This window comes from Strigops habroptila, chromosome 2 (genome assembly GCF_004027225.2).
Source record: "Strigops habroptila isolate Jane chromosome 2, bStrHab1.2.pri, whole genome shotgun sequence".
In the NCBI taxonomy this organism is placed as follows: domain Eukaryota; kingdom Metazoa; phylum Chordata; class Aves; order Psittaciformes; family Psittacidae; genus Strigops; species Strigops habroptila.
This window is the reverse complement of record NC_044278.2, coordinates 88,589,816-88,610,891: the sequence shown is the minus strand read 5'-3', so window position 1 is coordinate 88,610,891 and position 21,076 is coordinate 88,589,816. Positions and strand designations below refer to the sequence as shown.

The 21,076-nt window shown below is 34.5% G+C and overlaps 1 protein-coding gene across 1 annotated transcript in view; it reads right to left on the bottom strand.

Moving 5' to 3' along the window:
- Positions 1-314: 314 nt before the first annotated feature.
- DIAPH3 (diaphanous related formin 3) overlaps positions 315-21,076 on the bottom strand; it is a 231,025-nt gene continuing 210,263 nt past the window's right edge. Inside the window, 1 exon segment of the mRNA XM_030477090.1 lies at positions 315-2,976. Within this exon segment, the coding sequence (XP_030332950.1) occupies positions 2,720-2,976 (257 nt within the window). The 3' untranslated portion in view covers positions 315-2,719.

Here is a 21,076-nt window from a genome sequence, read left to right as displayed (position 1 = left end):
TTCAGGTGTGAATTACAGAAAGAGAAGGGTTTGCACAGTATGTGAAACCTTCAATATCTAACACAAGTGGTGTATAGCTCAATCCCTCTGTTCAAGGAATAGACTTGATACTGACTAAAAAATATCTTCCTAAAAATAAGTAGCACACACCATTAAAGGTTTACCGTAAGTACTTTCAGATTGGTTTTAAATTTTAAATTGAATAAGTTTATTAATTTAAAAATGTCGTTAAAGCAATTTACTCCATATAATTTAGAAGCTGAGTTTTATACTTTAATAAAAACATAAAAGCACAGAAATAGAATACAGACATAATACTTTCAAAGTTATTTTTACTTGAACTCCTTAGGCAATACAAGCACTTTTTCCTATAAAAAATGGCCTGTGTATTTGTTTGCTTCTAAGGGAAGATAAAGAAAAATTAAATGCATAAAGAAAACTTACTGTGTACTTCAAGTGGACTGTGTACTTTGAATACATCAAATTATGATGGTACAAAGAAATACTGAAGGGGGAGGAGGAATTACATACTGTATTTACATTGATTCTAAGAAGTTGTATAGCTTTTTCTATTCTCCTAATTATACAAAAGAAACTGTGAATTAACTTGACGGCTGCTTGAAAGGATTAATTCAGGAACACAGTACCTTAGAAGGATGAAAAGCCCTGGGACACATTTCTAAAAGCTTCTCAAACTGTAAGAAAAGGTAACTTAAGATCTATAATTTTAGATGTAAATATTTATTTTAAAAACAGAAGATGCTAGCCTCCTACTTGTATTTTGTTCATTGAAAATTCAAGTAGATGGTTTTGTAACTTTTCTTTGCTTGATAAACTACTCAGTAGTGTTCTGAACTGTCAGTTTTCTGTTGTGGACTATTACCCACTAATTCAAATGAACAAGTTTACTATGTTCCGGAAAATGAGTTTGTACTTTCACCTTCACTTAGTAGGTCATCCTGCTAGCATTTCAGACACAGTTCTCTACTCCTAGCCCTTTTATTTTAGCATGTCCTTAGCAAATGACAACATCCAGTGAATGGCTATTTTTTTTCCTTCTACATACGTTTTCTTTGTGATTGAAAGCCCATTTTATTTAGCCAAACATATTGTACTTTGCAGATAGTAATTTTTACTGCACCCTGTAAACAAGGGTAGTAAGTCTTAACAGTGGAGGTGCAGAAGACTGTAGTGGAAGAACTAGCAGTAGTTATATTTCCAGTTATCCGCAAAAGGTGCATTAAGTCCCAATTCCATGGTTACTCTACACAATTTCAAGTTACCAAAGGCAGCCTTGTATGACAGCTTTGCCTACTGTTTGCAAGGGGAGCTGAAGAAATGACTGTCTGGTAGGCCTTCTCTGTATCTTCCCCTGACTTCTGTTAATACCTCTTATTTTTTTCAGCTAATGTGGGAAATGTAATTAACGACACTTACAACAGCCACAGAAACAGGAGACTGATTCCCATCATGGCTGAAAACCCCTTCATGCAGTATGCATAAACAGGCCCAGTTTCTGAGTTCTAATTAACTTTATTAATGTTTGGTGCAGGAAGTACGAAGGCAACTTAAACAAGGATATAAAAAGCACTGGAGCATTGAAACACTGGTTTCATGTAACTGACTCTTGTTGAAAGACATATTTTTCAGCATTTTGTAAAGAAAAATGGAGTAATTTAGAAGAAAGATATTGGATACCTAATACTCTTATAATAAGGAAGCTTTAAATAATGGAGCAAAGATACTAATAGTAGCTTCCTACTTGGTAACATAGGTAGCAATTCTTTATGATGTGCAATTAATAAATACAATAGTGAACATATAACAATGTACAATGACAGGGCGATAAAAGAGATTCAGTTACATGCAAGATTCCTATTGTGCCAGCAAATAGGACTTTAAGGGCTACTGGAAAATGAGTTTGTGAAAAAACAATTGTTAAAATTTTTTCCTCACATGTGAAAAGATAAAATATTAACTGGTAAATAACCATGAAGACATTTTCTCCCACTGTGGACACAATTGCAAAACCTTGCAATCACAGAAATTGTAAATATTATTTTGATATAATAATCATAACTGAGCTTAACAGCAGTGATATATTAATCACACATAAAGTATATTATAGATTGTTTGTTTACTGTCCATGGATTTCCATTTTGTAAATACATATAAGCTTTGGTGCTCAAACTGGAATATGCTGATTTATATGATACATATTTCCTATTACTATAATGGCAACAGATTCTATAATACTACTTTTTAGGTGCTAAAACCTCGTAAGTATAGAAACTGCAGTAGAAAATACAATACCTTTTCTGTTATTTACTGACCCTTATTTACCCTTATTTCCAGGCATGATGATTTAACAATATTTAAAAGATACTCCTATTTTGTGAAGCTCTCAAAACATGTGGTCAGCAGCTTGTCCATGAAAAGGATTGTGCCTTGGAATAATTTAGAATCTGTTTCTTCTGATATTTTTTGTATGCTCAGTAGGTAAAAACATACAATAAAAATCATCTTGCCATTATGCAAAACTATAGTATTATTTTGCACAGCCTTGCAAAAAACCAGCTTAGAAATAGATCATTCAGCCATAGAGAAGTTAGGAACTCAGAAGTATGTAATGTCAATAATAGAAAATGAGTGTATCTTTGAAGATGTAGTCTCTTATAGCCTGGTTTCAAGCTTTGACTTAATCCTTTTTATGTCTATTCTATAGTGCTCGCAGTCTTGCCAGGAGAGCTTCTACTTCTGGAATGTTTTCTCCCTTAGAAGGAGACCCAATATGACCTGTTTTCTTTTCTTTGTTGCCTTCACCATGACAGGCTTCCTTTTTCCCAACAGGCTTGTTCCACACTGCAGAACTTGTTACCACATCATAAGTAGCTTCTTTGGTGGCTGGGCTTCTTGTCAGGTTTAAACTGATACTGTGGTGCGAACATGACTTCTCTAGTTGTCCTTTCTGATTCTCTGCAGAAGATAAACCAAACCAACCTCGTTTCACTATTAAAATACTTAGTTTCAGTATTTTGTGATATAAAAAGACCTCTTGATCAGACAAAATTTAACATGCAGATGAGGTGCTAGAAGACGTGATGATAGCCAAGGAGGCAAGACAAAAAATATTATCACTTCAAAAGCAGTAGGCTTGGTGCCTTGGAAGTGATACAGTGTTTATATGACTTCATTAGATTAGCATCCATATTTCGTACAAAATCACAGGCAGAGCCTGACAGGATCCCTCTTTTCTTACTGGAATAAAAGAGAAAACAGTACTTGGCACCTCTCAGTGTCTTCCAAAGTTTTATCTGGTTAATTACATTTTCTACATATGTTTTTTTATTGTTCGCATTTTAAAATTTATTTTTAAAAATATATTTCAAATTAATTATCCATTTTAATAATTTTTCTTTCCTTTGCATAACTTGCTACTTTTTGCTAAACATCAGTTGCACTCAGTTAATATCCAGGAGCTTTGCTGGATTGACATGTATTAATACACAGATTTCTTTTCTTGTTACCCTCCCCAATCAAGTGACTGTTCTCTAAACCAGCATTTGAGTGGTCCCTCTCATAGATCTCAAACTTTTTTTAAAACAGGCCTTCTCAATATTCATGTAACCTTGAGCAAGGCTTGAAAATGGCTTCAACAAACTTGACATGACATTTAAAGTTTTTTGGTTATTCGCTGAAAGATGTTCCATCATCCCAATGGTAATGACTTTGGAGCACAAGCAGTCACTCATGACAGTGTGTTTTATGTGAGTGCTGAAAATTCCTACTGAAAACAGCTTGTACATTAAAAGGCAGCTGCTGAAGATATTTACTGCACTGTCATTCCCTGACAAGGGGCTCTCGGTGATGGATGAGGATTTTACACACTTTCTTGGACAATCTCAGCAAATTTTTTAAGTACGATCACCTTTTGGCAAGTGGAAGAAAATAAATACCTTCTTTCTATCATCTTCTAAATCAGAGAAATAATTCTTAATTAAAATCTGATAAAAGCCAAATTTTGCACTTGGCTGAAGAATTTAATTTCTATTTTACACTATGGAAAATAATTTGACCCTGAAGATGCAGCAGCACACATTTCAGTTCTTCTGCATCACAGGAGGCCAAAGACTGTTTATGAACACACCTTTCTAATTACAGGTAATATACCCAGCATATATAATTAAAAATCCCTGGTATATAGACTCTTGAATATCCCATTCTACTTAAATGTTTATATTTATTGATGCTCAACACATATTTGCACGTTGATAAAAGCATGCTACCTGTATCAATATACAAAATACTAGTTGCATCATAGCCTTTTCTGTTTATATTCAATCTAGGGGCAGCAGGAAAAGTACTTGGTATACTCTTAAACAACCTGTACTGTTCCACACACAGATTCAAAACCTGCATGCACTGGTGATTTGGTACCCCATCCATTCCACTGTCATGACTCTGGATTGTTACCACACCTCTCTCAAATCTTATGCTATAGTGGTAAAACAAAAAAATAGCATTTTCAACCTATAACTGTTGAGGTGGGTGGTTTAAAGAAGCCAACGCACTTTGCATATGAACTTAAAACTACAAGGCTGCAAGCTTCTGCAGGTTAGCATGCAACTTTGATCACAACAATAGAAAAGCTGCACTTACTTAGTTCAGTGTGATAAAGGCCCCAAAGCATATAGTTATTTACTTTCAAGAAAAGACTCAAGTTGAGATTAACTGACAAAGTAAGCAATAGAATAAACAGCCAATAACATATTTGAAATTAAAAACTTTTGAAATATCAGAGCAATGAAGTTTTGGAATGCATATATGTAAGTGAGAGCAAAAAATCCTAACCAGTTATAAGCAAGAATTTGATCTGTTACGGAAGACAATATTTGATATGGCTTCCTGCCACAGCAAGGAATGCCTTATTGACATTGGCCACCATTTTAATCCTACATTTCTAGAACAAGGGTACCCACAGACAATCCAAAACTCATACAAATATCAACAGACTTTTCCTAAATTACTTTGAACCATTACAGCATGGACATACATAAATTTGGTTTGTGCTTTTGGCAGGAAACTATATTTGAAACAAATTGCAGAGTAAAATAAATATATTTACACACTTACACACCTTGGTTCAAATACACTTTTAAAAAATTGAATATACTAAAGTTATAGAAAGTTAAAGGGAAAAAGGAAGGTTAAAAGGAAACTACTCATGGAAAGCCACTTCTACATGAGGTCTGGTTAAGAAGAAAGCTTACATTTCTGGAGATGCACTATTTGTCCACCTATTGTAGCAAGGTGTACCTTTTGGCAGTAGCGAGACAAAAAGCAATCAGACATTAAAAATCACTGGATAAAGACAGAACTTATTAATTTGTTGTATATATTGGAAGTAGTTGAGATAAGTTTCTAATGTTTGGTCACTTGTAGTAATCAAGAACTGTCATTGTATCATAACAACCACTAGGCAGATAAAAGAAAAAGCAAAATCTTTGAATTCATGTTTAAGTTTTCTAAACACTGGTGTGAGAAGACATTTACCCATAATAATTTTGACTTAAATAGTTTTGACTTTGACATCAAATTCTTCCAGGCACAGGTTAGGCAGATATCATACTGCACACTACTAAAGTCTCCGTGTCCAGATTCTGTGACATTTGAATCTTTTTATTTCCCTTGTTCAACATCTAACACTTGTGGGTCCTTCAGACCTATTAAAATTCTTTTTTTTGCCGATATGAATTTCCTGAATGATGCTGTTAATCAAAAACATTTCAAAAATCATATTCACATAACCTAGAGCCAAATGGCTGCTATCATCTAGATACAAGTCTTGAAATTACTTTGATTAACAGCAATACTCAGGAAATTCAGTTGAGAGAAAATTGTGCTTAATAGCTTTCCATAGTTTAAATGGTGTCCTAGCACAGAATAACTTATAACGATATGCTTATAATCTATTAAAGGCTACATACTTTATATTCAGAAAAAGGAAACTGTGCACTAGCATGTGAACAAAAAAAAATCAGTAGTATAAGACCTGCCTGCTGTGAACCTGGGGAAGCAAAATACAATCGGTTGGAGATTTCAAAATCCTGCATAATACTGTTATATACTACCTTTAATAGAGAACAGAAATGATTGCAAGAGACTCACTAGAGATATGGATTTTTTAAAAACAACAAATAAATATTTAAAATAAAAAGGACTTTGAAAAGCTTTATTTCATTGCGTATTTTCTCAATAGAAGTCTAGATACTGAGGACATATTTAGTTTTTATGTAAATACTTGTACATTTATTGAAAAATAAAACCTTGCAAATACAATAGAGAGAACTGCATTACGTGGTATTATATGCTTGTATTACATTAATACATCTTAATGTGGGTCATGACACAGCCATAACATAAGAAATAACAATTGCAGTTACAACCTTATTACATCTTTTACCAAGTTAACAGAAAAATGCTCAGAACCCCAGTGGAACACTTCTTATCTCTCTGGCTTGTGCTCCACATGCTACACCATATTCCTGAATTTTTGTCTCTGTTTCCCTGTCCCTGATGCATGGAACTGAAAGTCAGGGAAAAGCTACACCACCACATTGCTGCTACGCTCACGTGTTTTCCCAGTAGAACAGCAGGGGAAAAGAGCATATGTTTTTGACAGTAGTCTTTTTTGACAGCGGTTTTGTTTCACAATATCCAAATCGGTTGTCATATGTACAGATATATATGTATGTATATAGGCAATAAATTAATTTTCCCCAAGTTGAGACTGTTTTGCCCATGACAGTAATTGGTAAGTGATCTCCCTGTCTTTAACTTGACTCATGAGCTTTCCTGCTCCTGTTCTTCCTATTCCGCTGCCTGTTCAACCCCCCCAAAGAAGGGACCGAATGAGTGGCTGGGTGGGAGGCGGTCTGCTGCCCAAGACCAACCCACCACAATAGCTTAGAGATAAGATGATTCCACCTGTCTTTTAGCATTCCCTCTTTTGAATTTTCCAATTTAAAAGCCCCACAAATTCTGAAAATTGTCATTTTGGATTTCCAGATTCCAAACTCTTGGCTTTTTACTACCAGAAAACCAACAAGAAAATCTTTAATTCTTGTTTTCCTCTCAAGCATGAAACGAGGGTCTCGTTTTCTGCGCTGAAGCCTCCCCCCCACATTCCTCTTACTCCTAAGATACTGGACAGTTGCAAGCCCTGATTTTTTTCAAGCACACATGTTTCCTTAGTGTCATTTATACAGCCCAAAGTTGGTCTTCTGAAATCCATTCCCAGACCTTGACACTGGTGTTAAAATATAACAAGACTTTTCTTAAAAGCCTGCCTTACCACCCAGAAGCGGAATTTAGACATAATACGAAAGATTGCTATAGCTAGAGGGTCCATGCCTATTACATAATATCATTCATAAAAAATGGGAGAGGTCCTTGCTGGATACTATAATGGAAAATACTTTAAATACTTTTTATTGCCACTTTTTATAAGTTCCATATTTTTTTCAACAATTTCTGTGACCGGCAAGGGTAAGATTGGAGAATGTCCCTGAAATGTTAAAAGAGTGCTGTGTATTGTTATGACTTGTTTCAGTTATACCCTGCAGCCCCAGCCCTAACATGGAGGAGTGGTAGCTGTACTTGAATGATCTTTGCTTGAAAAGCACTTTCTTATGCCTTAGTATGTCATGCTAAATGCTCACAACTTGACTAATCTAAAGCAGAAAATAATGAGGCATGGAAAAGTGCTACTGATTTTTGGGACATTTAAAAAATATTTTTTACGCACATTTCATTTAATACTTGCTGCTATTCTTGAGTATTATTTAAAAAGGCGTGAAACAAGGAATAAACACTAATCAGTTCAATTTAGATGAGACAAAGTTTTCAGAAACAGTGAATATAGGTTTGTTCATTTCAAAGGCAAGACTAGAGTAAGTCAGCACTAAGTTAGGCTAGCACAGAGGATCTATAGAAACTAAATTTCAAAGAAAATCAATTAAAAACTGTGAGCAAACCAACTTCTGACAAGAGGAACTATGTTGGACCAGCTCCCTTTTAATCGGCCCTCAAGCAAAGCCTCTAAAAACTCTTTTAATCCCTTCCCTCCTACATCTTCTCCAAGACTACTTTAAGTTCCTGTTGATCATTCCATTCAGTCTTTTTCCTATCTTTTCCAAATGTACTTTGCATTTGCATTGAGTTGGGACCAGTTTCTCTGTTTAAACTAATATATTCTCACCTCTAATATGGCAATGACTTTTGTTACAAGAAATACAACTTTAAGTTACTGGGATTTAAATGAAAGTCTTGAGTGCCTGTCAAGATAAAAAGAGAGCAGATGTAATGACAGAAATCACCCAAGGTTTTTATGTAAGTGAGAGAAGAAATTTCTGAAGGTATCTGACATCTAATTCAGATTTAGGAGTTTGTTATCCTCCCTATTTCACTCTGATTACAGTGGATCTTCCGTGTCTTCTCAAGCATCTTTCCCAAAATGAAAGCACATTTGGGAGTCTCTAGGAAACTGCAAAATGGAAACTTCCAAAATACAAACCTATTTTGTGGTCATTATTGATTTTTAGAGATGATTTGAATCATTCTTATAAAAAACAAGGGGCTTATGTGTAAGTCTCAATTTCAAAATGGGTAAATATTTTGGCATAACTTTATTATTAATAAATAATAAAATGGTCTTCTTATTTATGTTGAGATGAAGGGGGTAAAAAGATAAATACTGATCTACATGGATACCCCCTGGCAGTGGGTGTTCAGGCAGTGGCCAGAAATGTTATGCAGCCCAGGCATTTATGGGATTTCTCCAAAAGTACAAATAGGATAAACATCAACTTTTTCTCTTCTTTAAGTTAGGAAATGATCAAGAAATTACAAGAAACTGGAAGTTAACATATTTAGACACACTGAAATTCCTGAAATGTGGTTTATGACTTGATTTTTTTACTTCGTTCACAAGTATATTGTAGCTTGCCATTCCAAATCCTCTTTAGAGTTAAAAGAGAGTCAAATATTATGACTGTATAAATTAGTGATCTGTGACAAGATACATACAGGTCCATAGTCTAAAGCTGAGAATAATTTATGTAGATCCCACACACTAAACTGCCACTGATGTCTTTGAGCAGTAGACAAGTTTAGTCTCTAAACCTGCCTGCAGAGCACCTACCTATAGATGAATACTGCTTTCAAGGTACACTTTGATAAAGAATTTCAGGGATATGCATAAAGACTGCTGCCATCAAAGTAAAGCTACTGGCAGCTGCAGTGGATAATGATAAGTAGTATGCTGATGAAGATAACCAAAATGGAAAAGAAACACATAATTTGTGTCTTCTTTTACTGATTGTTGCTGCAAAAACCCCACAGTAGGAAGCCTCCTACCTCTGGAAAATAAAAAACCCAACAAGCCCAATCAACAAAGCAAGTCTTAAAGACTGACCTGATATTTGAGATTCCACTCACTGCAGTTCTAAATAACATGGTTGTTTCTGCTATGTATTTACTATTTAGCATGATCATTTAAAAACCCCTCTATAACTATGTCTAGTAATTGCCTTCAGAGTTTAACACCAAATTATTTCTTATCCACTATTATTGATACAAGCTATCTGCTAGCTACTCTAATAACTTCTACAAACCCACACAATTTGTATTTCCTATTTTTAGCCCAAACTTCCTTTCCCAGGTTTATATCAGCAAGAGTATTGACAGGTTGCATTGCCTGAAGATAGGGCACAAATATCTTGTCATAACAGATCAAATCAATGGGGATAATTGTCTTTCCCTCATCACCTGTTTCTGGGAGAGAGATCTATCTACAGAATCCTGCAAATGTTTTTGGGAGCAGCATAAAGATGAAAGGCTAGAGCTGAAAGCAAATTAGGTGGGTCTACAAGTAGAAACATCATTTTCTCATATTCCTGTAACAGGTACCAGACTAAATCCTGGAGCAGTTCTTGCCCATAAAGGTCACAGTCACAGTGGGCTGTTGCTCACTATTATCCAGAAGATTGCAGGAATGGCATACAGCTCTCAGTTCCTCTCATTTTAAAACTTTTTAAAACAAATCTCTGAAGGGAAGAGGGGCAACAGAGAGCGCTGCGTGCCATTAATGATATGACAGGTAAAAGTCTAGAGATTTAGTGACCTGGAAAAGTATTTATGAGGACTCCAAATCCTAAGTAGATTGAGAAAAGATTTACACAACATTGATGTCAGCTTAAAGATATCTGTGCTTGTTTATAGCATGGGTGCTTCTCAACAGGATAGAGGCAGAGCTGATTGTGAAGTTTAATCTGTGTAAACTAACATCGTAGATTGCCTTCATGAATACACTGGAGATGGGATGAAGCTAAATCATCTTAGTTCATGCTACTTTCATTGTTCAAGCACTGTTGTTGTTATTGTTGTTGTTGTTATTATTATTATGCTCCATTATTTCCTCTGACAAAGCTCTACAGAAAACAGTTAAAAGCATGTTGTCAAGGAGACTGAAACTGTGCATCAGGAAATCGTAAATTTTCAAGAATTTCTTCACACAAAACTAAACATTGGGAAATAAAGGCAGAAGAAAAGTGATTCATCTTCCCCTTGCTCTGCAAGATTGCATATGTATTCCTTTGACAATTCTTCTCTCTCTCTTTATATGAAGCTCTAATTAATGCTTTCACTTAATTATTTCCTCTCTTTGGGATGGACTCTAATTGGGCCTTGCTCATGTGTGGAGAGGTGAGATAGATATAAAAAGAAATGTTTCTACTCCACACATGATCCAGCCATATGTGTATTTGACACCAACAACTGTACTTTGCAAGTGTGAGAAATTGCTTTGAAAAGGGATCAAAATTTCAGCACAGTCTAAAAGAGGAATTATTTTTTAAAGATGGCTTTTACTGACTCTTCCAAACATCACTGAATTACCATATGAGACAAATCCGAGACACATTGTCATGGGTAATTAATCCAGTCATTGTGAATTCAAAATGCTGTTTTTAACATCATCATCACATGAAAAATGCGTACCATTAATGAACATATTTACTGCCCTGCATTCTAACAGTTAGACTCTTAGCAGCCACATTAGTATGTAAAAAAAAAACTATCAGATGCCAACTGTAGAATTTCTAGTTTCCTCTTTTCCTAATCAATTGCATGTAATTACTGTTCAGCAAACACCAGCTAACAGAATTTAATTTTCCTATGTATCAGAGGGTATTTTTTTTAATTTCAAGAAATCTAAGACACAACATATCTTTGTGCTTACAGAAGAAACCTCTCCCTCACTTACAGAGGCACTTACAGAGAATATTTTACGTAGAATATGAAAAAATAAGAGAGACTGAAAAACCAAATCTTTTACACTCACCGAGAAAGCAAGGCAGAAGGCAGGACCTCCCAAGCCACTGAAACAAAGGATTCTTACATATAGGCTTGGTTTTCCTTTGTCTGTTATGACTTACGAAGCAGCCTTGCAAATATGTTTAGCTCAAAAGGTGATATTAAAAACAAATGGTTAGAGATCATCATGGTATATTAATTATGCAAAAGAAGCCAAACCGAATTTAATCAGAAACAGCAGACTCCAAACAGGAAAAATCTTCTCTCTTTTTATGACAGAGACGGTTAAGAAAACATTTATGGTAATGCCAGAGCATCTGCTGATTACAGTCAAAGCTGCAGGATGCCAACATTAAATCACTGAACCATCTTGACAGCTTCTGTGTACTCGAGTTTCATTCTAATAATAATTTGCTGTGAAATGTACCCAAATCTGAAAATTAGCCAGAAAATGTTTACAAAGAATATAGGTAAGGGCAAATAAAGCAGATTCGAAATTGATTTGCATATGAAAAAAGATATCTAAAATAGATGTTCGTCACTCAGACATTTCAGAGCTGCATGTAAATCGGTAAATCTCTAAAAAGACTAAGCACTTTAAGAACAGAATATAATTTTATCATCCGTTTCCTATTGATGGTGACCTATCACTTTTTTTCTTGTTTAGAATTGTTACATGCTTGTTTGTTTAATATAAACACAGATTAGCCATTTGAAGAAGGCCTGCACCATTTAAAATCAGTTTTTAATTCCTGACACCTGAGGATTCTACACAGAACAATATACTTCATTGTAAAGCTTTAATTGATGCATCTATGTGCTGCAGAGGGTGATTACTTGAATAATAAGTGTAAGAGTCGTGTGATCTGGTTGCTAAGCAAATGTGAGTAAGAGAAAAAGCCCAAGAAAGGACGTAACAATGAATCAAGGTTTGATGACAGGAGAATTACTCTATGAACTGTCATGTTGAAAGACTTGCAAAACATTGACCTGCACATGATCACACATCAGAAGATTGTCTGAAGGGTGATTAAAATAATAATACAGAAGTTCAGTCAGTCACAAAGAGAAAAATATATGCTTAACTTATTTCTCTGTAGCATGCATGGTCAAATGCATTTTCATGTTAAATATAAACGCTTGAACAGTGCGAGAATTCAGAGGACAACAGATTATGGCAAAGACCACTGAAGTTTATCTGAATTAGCATTAATGCTTTTCTTTCTTCAGTTACTCTGGGCATTCAACTAACTATTATTTGTACTATGACATATTAAAGCATAAAACCTGTGAAACGACTTTCTGAAGGAAGTAGGAAAAAAATGTAAGCCTTTCAAAATTGTGCGGAAGGTTACTACTTTACAACTATACTGATTATAGATACCTATAGATGTCTACTCAGTGTAGACAAAAAAAAAACAACCCATAAAGCAATCTATTTCCAGAACCAAGTTAGTCTGTTATGAAAAACACTTGGTTGCTCAGAAGAATAAATTTAGAAATCTCCTCACTTCCCTCCCCCCATTATTCTTTATGTAACTGAAGATACTAGAAGCTGAAGTTGATGTATAAATTTAACTCTTTTGTTATCTAAGAGTATGCATCTTAAACAGAAGTTTGATTGCATTTATATAGGTGCATTTCCCTTTAAATTAATAAACATTTGTTGGGGTTTTTTTTTTGTCTTTTTTGTGGTAATGAACACTCTAAAATATTCTCAGTTAAATTTCAAAACAGGAAACACAAACTACAACTATGAAATACATATAATTCGTTGACTATGGATACTGTGGATGCTCTTCAAAAATTTAAGACCACTGAGAATACCTGAAAAGATTTCTTGGAACACTTGCACATAAATTCATACAGACCAGGATGTCCACAGGTTACTCTCATTTCATACATAGGCAAAATCATTGCACAATTCTCAGAAAGTAAATTCTTTTTCTCCCACCATATTCTAAAGAGATGCTAAAAACACCTATGACAGATGGAAGTTTGGCTGATGGCCAGGGTCAACCCACCACAGCAGTATTTCTTTTTTAACATATAACATTACAACCTTGAACATATTTTGAAAGGGTTACATTAGAAACACAATACATACAATAATTATTATAATGGCACTTCCTTTTAGAATGAATATGTTCTGTAAATACATTGCTAGCTCATTAATTAAGTTACTCACTCATACTAAATATGCTAGTTATATTCTCAAATTTTTTCTAGCATCTTCATTAGTGCTCATTTCAAAAGACTAATGCCACACCCAAATAGCTTTGAATGCTAAGACAAGAAAACAAATGCTACAGAAAAATCTCCCAATATTCAGCAGCTTGCTGTGGTCTAAGTAAAATTTATTAAAATGCAAATTTAAAGCACATCAGTATTAATTTCAAAGTAACATCCTATAGAAAAACTATAATTTTCAGTTTTGTATAATGAAATAATAACACAAATCTAGATTCTCAGCATTAGCCAGCAGTATTAAGAATAACAATCCAGCAGACTCCAAAGACATTTGTAAAAATTTTGAAGCAAAAATACTAGGCCAGATATTTCTACATTTTTACTCCACAAACATCTTGATGGAGGAAAACTATGGGGAAGGGAGTGGGTAAGGCAGAATATCCTCTATCTCTAAGAATTCAGCTATTGCAATTGAGAATTTATCTGACAACTTCTCTTAAAAATGTTTGCTTTTTTTGAGATTACAAACCACACTTTTTTTTCATAAATTAAGCTTAAAATCAGGACAGTTTCAATAAGATGAAGTGGATGTATAAATTTAACTCTTTTGTTATCTAAGAGTAGGCATCTTAAAGTTTGACTGCATTTGTATAGGTGCGTTTCCCTTTAAATTAATAAACATTTGTTGGTTTGGTTTTTTTTTCGTGGTAGTGAATACTCTAAAATATTCTCAGTTAAATTTCAAAACAGCAAACACAAACTACAACTATGAAATACATATAATTTGTTGACAACAGATAGATACATATTACAGCTACAGAAAGAAAACCAGCTCTTTTCTTCAGTGTTCTATAAAATTGTGCATGCTTAGTCTTGCGTGTCCTTGTGCCTGACCAAAGGCCATTGATCCCAATGTGAGATTCACTGGACGGAATGAATTTGTGCTGGTTGCCTTAGGCTCCCTTCACAGTCAATGAGGAATAACAAGCACTTCTAAACTGTGCTTCATTTCACCCTAATGTAGATACTTTAAACAGATAAACAGAGTTTACAGGTAACTAACTCGGATGTGAATTCCTGCACTCGAGACATCTAAAAGTAACTTCTGTATCTGGAAGCTTCTCACTTTTCACTGCAGCAAAGTCTGCATAAAAGGTGGACTTCCTAGTCTGGACAGTGACAGCAGATTGTAGAGATCATACATTCTCTACGAGGGAGGACAGGGTGCAGATCTTCTGAATTTAAGGCCTGATAGAACATTATGCGTACTGATCTCATCACCTACTTAAGACAAACTATAGAATTTCACAAAGCTTTTTCTGGCTGCTTAAAAAATATGAAAATGAAATTATATTCTGGTTGCTACAGTGAACAGATTGGATATAAACAGTGGAACTCTCTTATGTATATAATATACTGACAAGAACTGTAGGTGTGAAAGTTGTCATAAAGTACATTGCTCAGCCATTAGCTGTCACAATTTTTTTCTTTTTAAAAATCCTCCATGTTCACTAAACTTTTTCTTAAATATACATAGATCTTATAGTTATTCAGGCTCCTATCTCTTGCAGATTTGTGATACCCATACTTTTGTGCAGCTTTGCAAGATTCTGACAAGCTTGAAACATATTCTCCATTTAAAATCAGCCTACAACATAAATGATTCCTACTTCTGTACCGGTATGTGCAACCCTACCCTTCACACGAAAATCATCACTGCTATAAACTGAAGTTGGCATAGACATAGTCCTGGCTATGCAAAACTTACAAACTCCAGTAGTGTACATTCAAACTTAAGAATCTCACATCCACAGAGGACTAAGTGTTTAAGTCTAACCTTTAGGGATGAAGATAAAAATGGGATGCTTTGTATGGCAAGGCAACTCTGTGATTTTTAGATATTACTTAGTCTTGAGTGTTTGAATTTTTGCTAAGTAAGATAGCTAGCTTTGTAGGTGAAAGAAATAAAGGCAAAGTGATTTGAATCCCATGAAAATATTTTATGAACTCCCTCTTAAAAAGACATCATCTCATAACAGTGCTTATGTAGAGTATGTGGCAAGATTAAAAAAAAAGGGTAAAAATAGTATGCAGTGCTAAAAACTCTAACAGCACCTGTTATTCAACACTAATTCACATAGTCTCACTGCCATTCAAAATAAGCAGTAAAAATAATATTTTCATTGGATCTTATCATCATACTTTATGCATATATTAAAATTATTTGCCTCTTGGTGGTAAACATACTAAATATGATTTTCATATTAAATTTGAATTATTCTGTAAAAAAACAAAGCTAATGAATTAGTAAAGAAAAGCATTAATGTTTCAACATCGGAAAGGCAATAATATTAAAAAAAATTTTGTATGAAACAAACACAAGCAGTTACTTAGGATTCAACCTTTTGAAAAGACTATTTTGATAAGTCTTTTTATTATGTTTAATAGACTTTAACACTATATTTCATCTTTCATTCAGAAACAAATCCAAATGACCTGTGCCCTTCAGAATTAAAATAGAAATGACATTTTCCTCATCAGATTACGCACAGGTCTATATTCTTTCATGCATATAAGAATGACTGACACATAGAGATCCAGCTGAAATGTATTTCAAATTTAGGAGACACCTTTGTGTGTATCACAAAGTGTGGGATGTTGTCTATAGATCCTATGCATGCACTAATGCTATATTTCATTAAAATTTTTCTAGAGTATGGTAGCCACAATACAGAATCATCAATGCCCTGATGCTCAGGGGGACCTTATTGGTCTCTATAACTACCTGAAATGGAGCGAGGAGGTGGTGGTCTCTTCTCCCAAGTAACAAGTGATAGGACAAGAGGTAACTGCCTCAAGTTGCACCAGGGGAGGTTTAGATCGGATATTAGGCAAAATTTCTTCACTGAGAGGGTTGTCAGGCATTAGACCAGGCTGCCCAGGGAAGTGGTGGAATCACTGTCCCTGGAAGTGTTCAGAAACCACGTAGATTAGTGGTGGACTTGGCAGTAACGGTTGGACTTCATAATCTTGAAGGTCTTTTCCAACCTAATTGATTCTGTTAATCTTTGATTATGCCTGACTCTGCAGGACAATAATGGCAAAGAGATTGCACTGACAAGGGACTAGTCAAGGAAAAAAAGTAATCTTCAGAGCACAATTAAAAGCATATACTTTAAACATGTATTACCTTCTTTTGATTAGAGAGAGAGCCTAGCTTAGATTAGTTTTAAATAGATAGCAAATCAGATCCCATGTAATTAAGTGGAATATACCAACATCAGACCATGGACTTTATTTACCTGCTTTACATGTGCCTAAACCTGCTGCAGAACTGCCAGCTGTGAACAGCAACTTCTGACCAATATTCTGAAAAAAAAGGGTTTTTCAAACAGAAGTGGTGTAAGTCAGATAGAGAAGTGCGCTCAAGTAGCTAAATGGAGTATGTGACAGACAGACACTGTTGAGAGTAGTCTTGTGGATGATGGCTGGCTGGCTGTAGAGGATGCATTGACATGACTGAAAGGTTGGACCAGATGATCCTTAGGGTCCCTTTCACCCTGGTCTTCTATGATTCCATGACTGCCTCTGGAAAGATTGGTAAATCTTGGAGTCCTCACCTGCCATTGCAAGACATTTCTGCTACTATCCAAATTTCTGTTTGTATAAATCTAGAGCTTAGAACTGCACTTAAATTCTGTGCAGACTTATTTGACTTGGAGACATGAAATCCACTAACTAGGAGCATTGAACAATAGGAAGTTGCAATACAGTAGGACGCTGGGTCCAATTTAAGAAAGCGCTATATTGCTTGCATTTTCTAGGTGGGCTTTTTTTTTTTTTCCCAAAAAAACAGTACAGAAAGTTTAGAAATAAGGAAATAAGACGACGATGAAAAAATCTCTGATGTTGCGTATTTTTTGACTGATGCTTCATATTCTTTCTCCTTAAGTCCATTAATTGTTCTTTATTATTACCAAAGCATGAGATTTTTTTTTTATTGGGTTGAAATAATATACATCTAGACATAGCATCAGTGAAGTATTTTATTAATTACATCTTCTCACCACATTTATTAAAATATGAATAAAATATTAAAAAATAGCTATTACAGAGTGGAGTGAATGTTCACTAATGTGAAATCACCGTTCCTGGAACTCTTATTGTTTCAAAGTAAATATGTGGAGGTTAGAAGCTACAATTTTACATGGGTTATCAAAGAAAAGACATGAATTCTGTGAAGAAAACCATTAGGTTTCTCAGACAAATATTAAAGTCCTTTTTAGTAAGGTCTTCACGCAAAATGTTTCACCGAGTAATTGCCATATTTCACAAAATAACAACAAGATGCAGCAGCTGATTGAAAATAAATATTGTCATATTTCTTCCTCACGATTTGAAGAAAATAATATTTTTATCTTTGTAACTACTTTACTAACAGGTTTTACCCCCATGAACACTCTGTTTGTCTTCATTTGAAAATGTGGTCTACCAATGTTTAATATCTTGCGTTTGACAATTCTGAACTCAAATATACAGTATTGTCCCTTTTACTACAGAGAAACACTGGTTTAGAGTAGGATGTATACTACTGCAAGTAAGACTGCAGTAGCTGTATCACAATTCACTGGTAGCCACTTTTCTAACAAAAGCAAGTGAGTAGTAGGAGAGGAAATGTCCTTATTTAAGACTATAAGGAATACAGAACAGACAGAAGCAATTAAAAAGATATGCACTAGTACATCTTTTAGAAACAGGCGTTGGGAAACATCTACTGCCCAGTGCTAGTTAAAGACATTAGATAACTTCTTGTGAAAAATAATCCTCCAGAGAAATAAAAACAAAATAATAGATAAAAAGCAAAACACACTCCACTCTGGATGATACTGATACTGTATACGAAGAATCCTCAATTCTTTGAAGATCAACTTTCATCACTGGCCATAATTCAGTTTATTGTAATTATCACTGTGCTATCTCATGACTTCCTATTTGGGGGAAAAAGAAAATTGTATTTTTTCATTCTCACAGCATTTATCGCTTCTAAGCAGTGGTAATTTTCCAAAGTAAACACAACCATGCATAACTGCTTGCTTTCTTTCCCCTCAAAACAACAGTAATGTTGTTTAAATAATTGCTTATTTAAAAATATTTATTTTATTTTTAGATATAGCTTTCAATTGATTTCAGTTAAAAAAAATACCAGACACTTATTAATGGTGCATTACGATAGTATAAAATTGAGGGCAGTTTAAAAACCTGTCACTTAATGCAGTTACTGTTTCACAACGGGAGGCATAATTTCTTGTAGAGTGACATGTTTCCTTATGTCACAGCTATTCTTCCTTTACAAAAGCTGTTACTTTGATGGGGAGGACAAATGCCTGCCATATATTACTATGCAGTCCATTACAATAGGTTCATTCATATTTATAATACAATCTGTGATGTTGATGCAATCACTTTAGACTTCACTGTTATTTCAAACAAATCCATAACTGTGAAAAAGGCAGGCTGTTGACAGGAGTTAATGTGGGTTTTACTCTGTTTACAATTGCTTTCTAATCTACTAAATGGCTGTGAAAATTGATGCACTGTTAGAAGTGCTTTTATACACTACTACAGATAAAGGGCTGTTATACTGCAGTAATCTCTGTAATGCTAAATTGAATTTTTGACAGTGTTTTTTTTTGTTTTTCCAATCTGAATGTGACAAGGTGGGCTACCCAATTTATGGTAAGATTAATTCCATCAGCGCAAAGTATTTTTCCATCTTTATTAACTGAGATGCCTATTATTGCTAGGGGGGGAAAAAAAAAAAAAGAAGTTAAAGATAAAACTTGGGACTATCACAATATGTACTCTAGGAAAATCTCTTGGCCAGAGCATGGGCCAGAGTCACTAAATTTTGTTATCATATTTGTGGTCTCTTGAAGCTATGCAAGTGAATCCTTAGAAGGTAAAACATTGTAGTGCAGCTCGCAGAACTGCTCAGCTTGCCATAAAGGTAAACAGACTCAGCTTAAACATCACTAAATAAAATTTAGGATTAGATTATTTGCCAGAAATTAACTTTCCACTGGAATTTTAGGGATACATGTAAAGACAGTGTTTTAGTTACACGACCAATAAAATCACAATCCTAAAGAAGACCAAAGAATGTACGCTTTAGTGTACCACCCGAAAAGTCCATTAGAAAAAATATAATAAAGCTTTTTAAGCTTCAGATTTCCCTGATAAGGAGGTGCAAAGAAATAAAGCTGCTGCTGATATGAAACAGAAGCACAGAAGACTTTGGTACTGTAGAATGGGTGCCCTAGAAAAAATTCTCACACACTTCTCTGAAATGTCTGGTGTCTCATTAAAACCAGAGGAATGCAAGACAAAATGTCTTTTTATGTTAATTAAGGAGTTGCTAATTTTCTATATGAATATGAAAATATTACTAAAAAGTAATGAACAGAACTTTTAAAAGGCTTCTGATGGAAAAAAAATCCTTTATATTCAAGACATTTGCATGACTAATAACTTTAAAATTTGCTTATATCTTTTAATACTACAAGATTTAATAAAGAGGCACAGTTCTCAGAGTAATTTATGTTGGAGGAGACCTCTCTCGAGGTCATCTGGTTCAAACCTAGCTTCAAAGTGAGACACAGTTGTTAAGTTGGACCATAAAATTTTTCAAAAAATAGGCTGTTGAAGATTCAAACTTCATAATTCAACTTTGGTGACATTTGATCACATCAGCTGAATTCAGTAGTCCAACATAACACAAAAAATGCCCACGCATTTTGTGCAAGACAGTACGATTATTCTATGCAGAATAATAAGTGAAATTCACTTAAACGGTCTATCAACTAAGGAACACAAATATGTAGTAACCAGGCTTCATGAACAATAAAGTTCACAGAGCATTTTATTTCTCTTGAGGCTTTTTTTTTTTTTCTGTATGACTTATTTCTTTTCTTGAATGCTCACTTCTCTCCATGTTCAAAAGAAAAAGGGCTTAAGAACTAAGTTCTGTAATTCTTAGGGACTCAGAGGAAGAACAACTATTAAAGTTAAGTGCTACTGAATAAGTCTCAGTGATTTTGCAACATAAAGAATAAATGAAAGCTTGTTATGTAAAGACGGAATATTAGAAGATGAATCATAAGTAGGTACTTCTGAAGTTGCTTTAAAATGTACTGGGAACAGTCATCACTTACAAGCTAACACTGATTGTTTAAAAGTACCCTATTGATTGCAGTTGCAAATGGAATTTCTTCCCCTAACAAATTAAGTAAAACATTACACAAAGGGGTTCTACAGAAAAGTGATTATTTTGCTTGAGCAGGGTTAAGAAAAATCTGCTGTACATCTGTCATACTCCAATATTATTTTGTTATATTAGATCAGCTAATACAACCTCTAAGGAACAAAACCGTTTCTTTAGAAAATTAGTGGGGATCTTCTAAACGCTGTTAAGTATCATTTCATCCCAACTTGTAGTTATTTATGAAACACAACC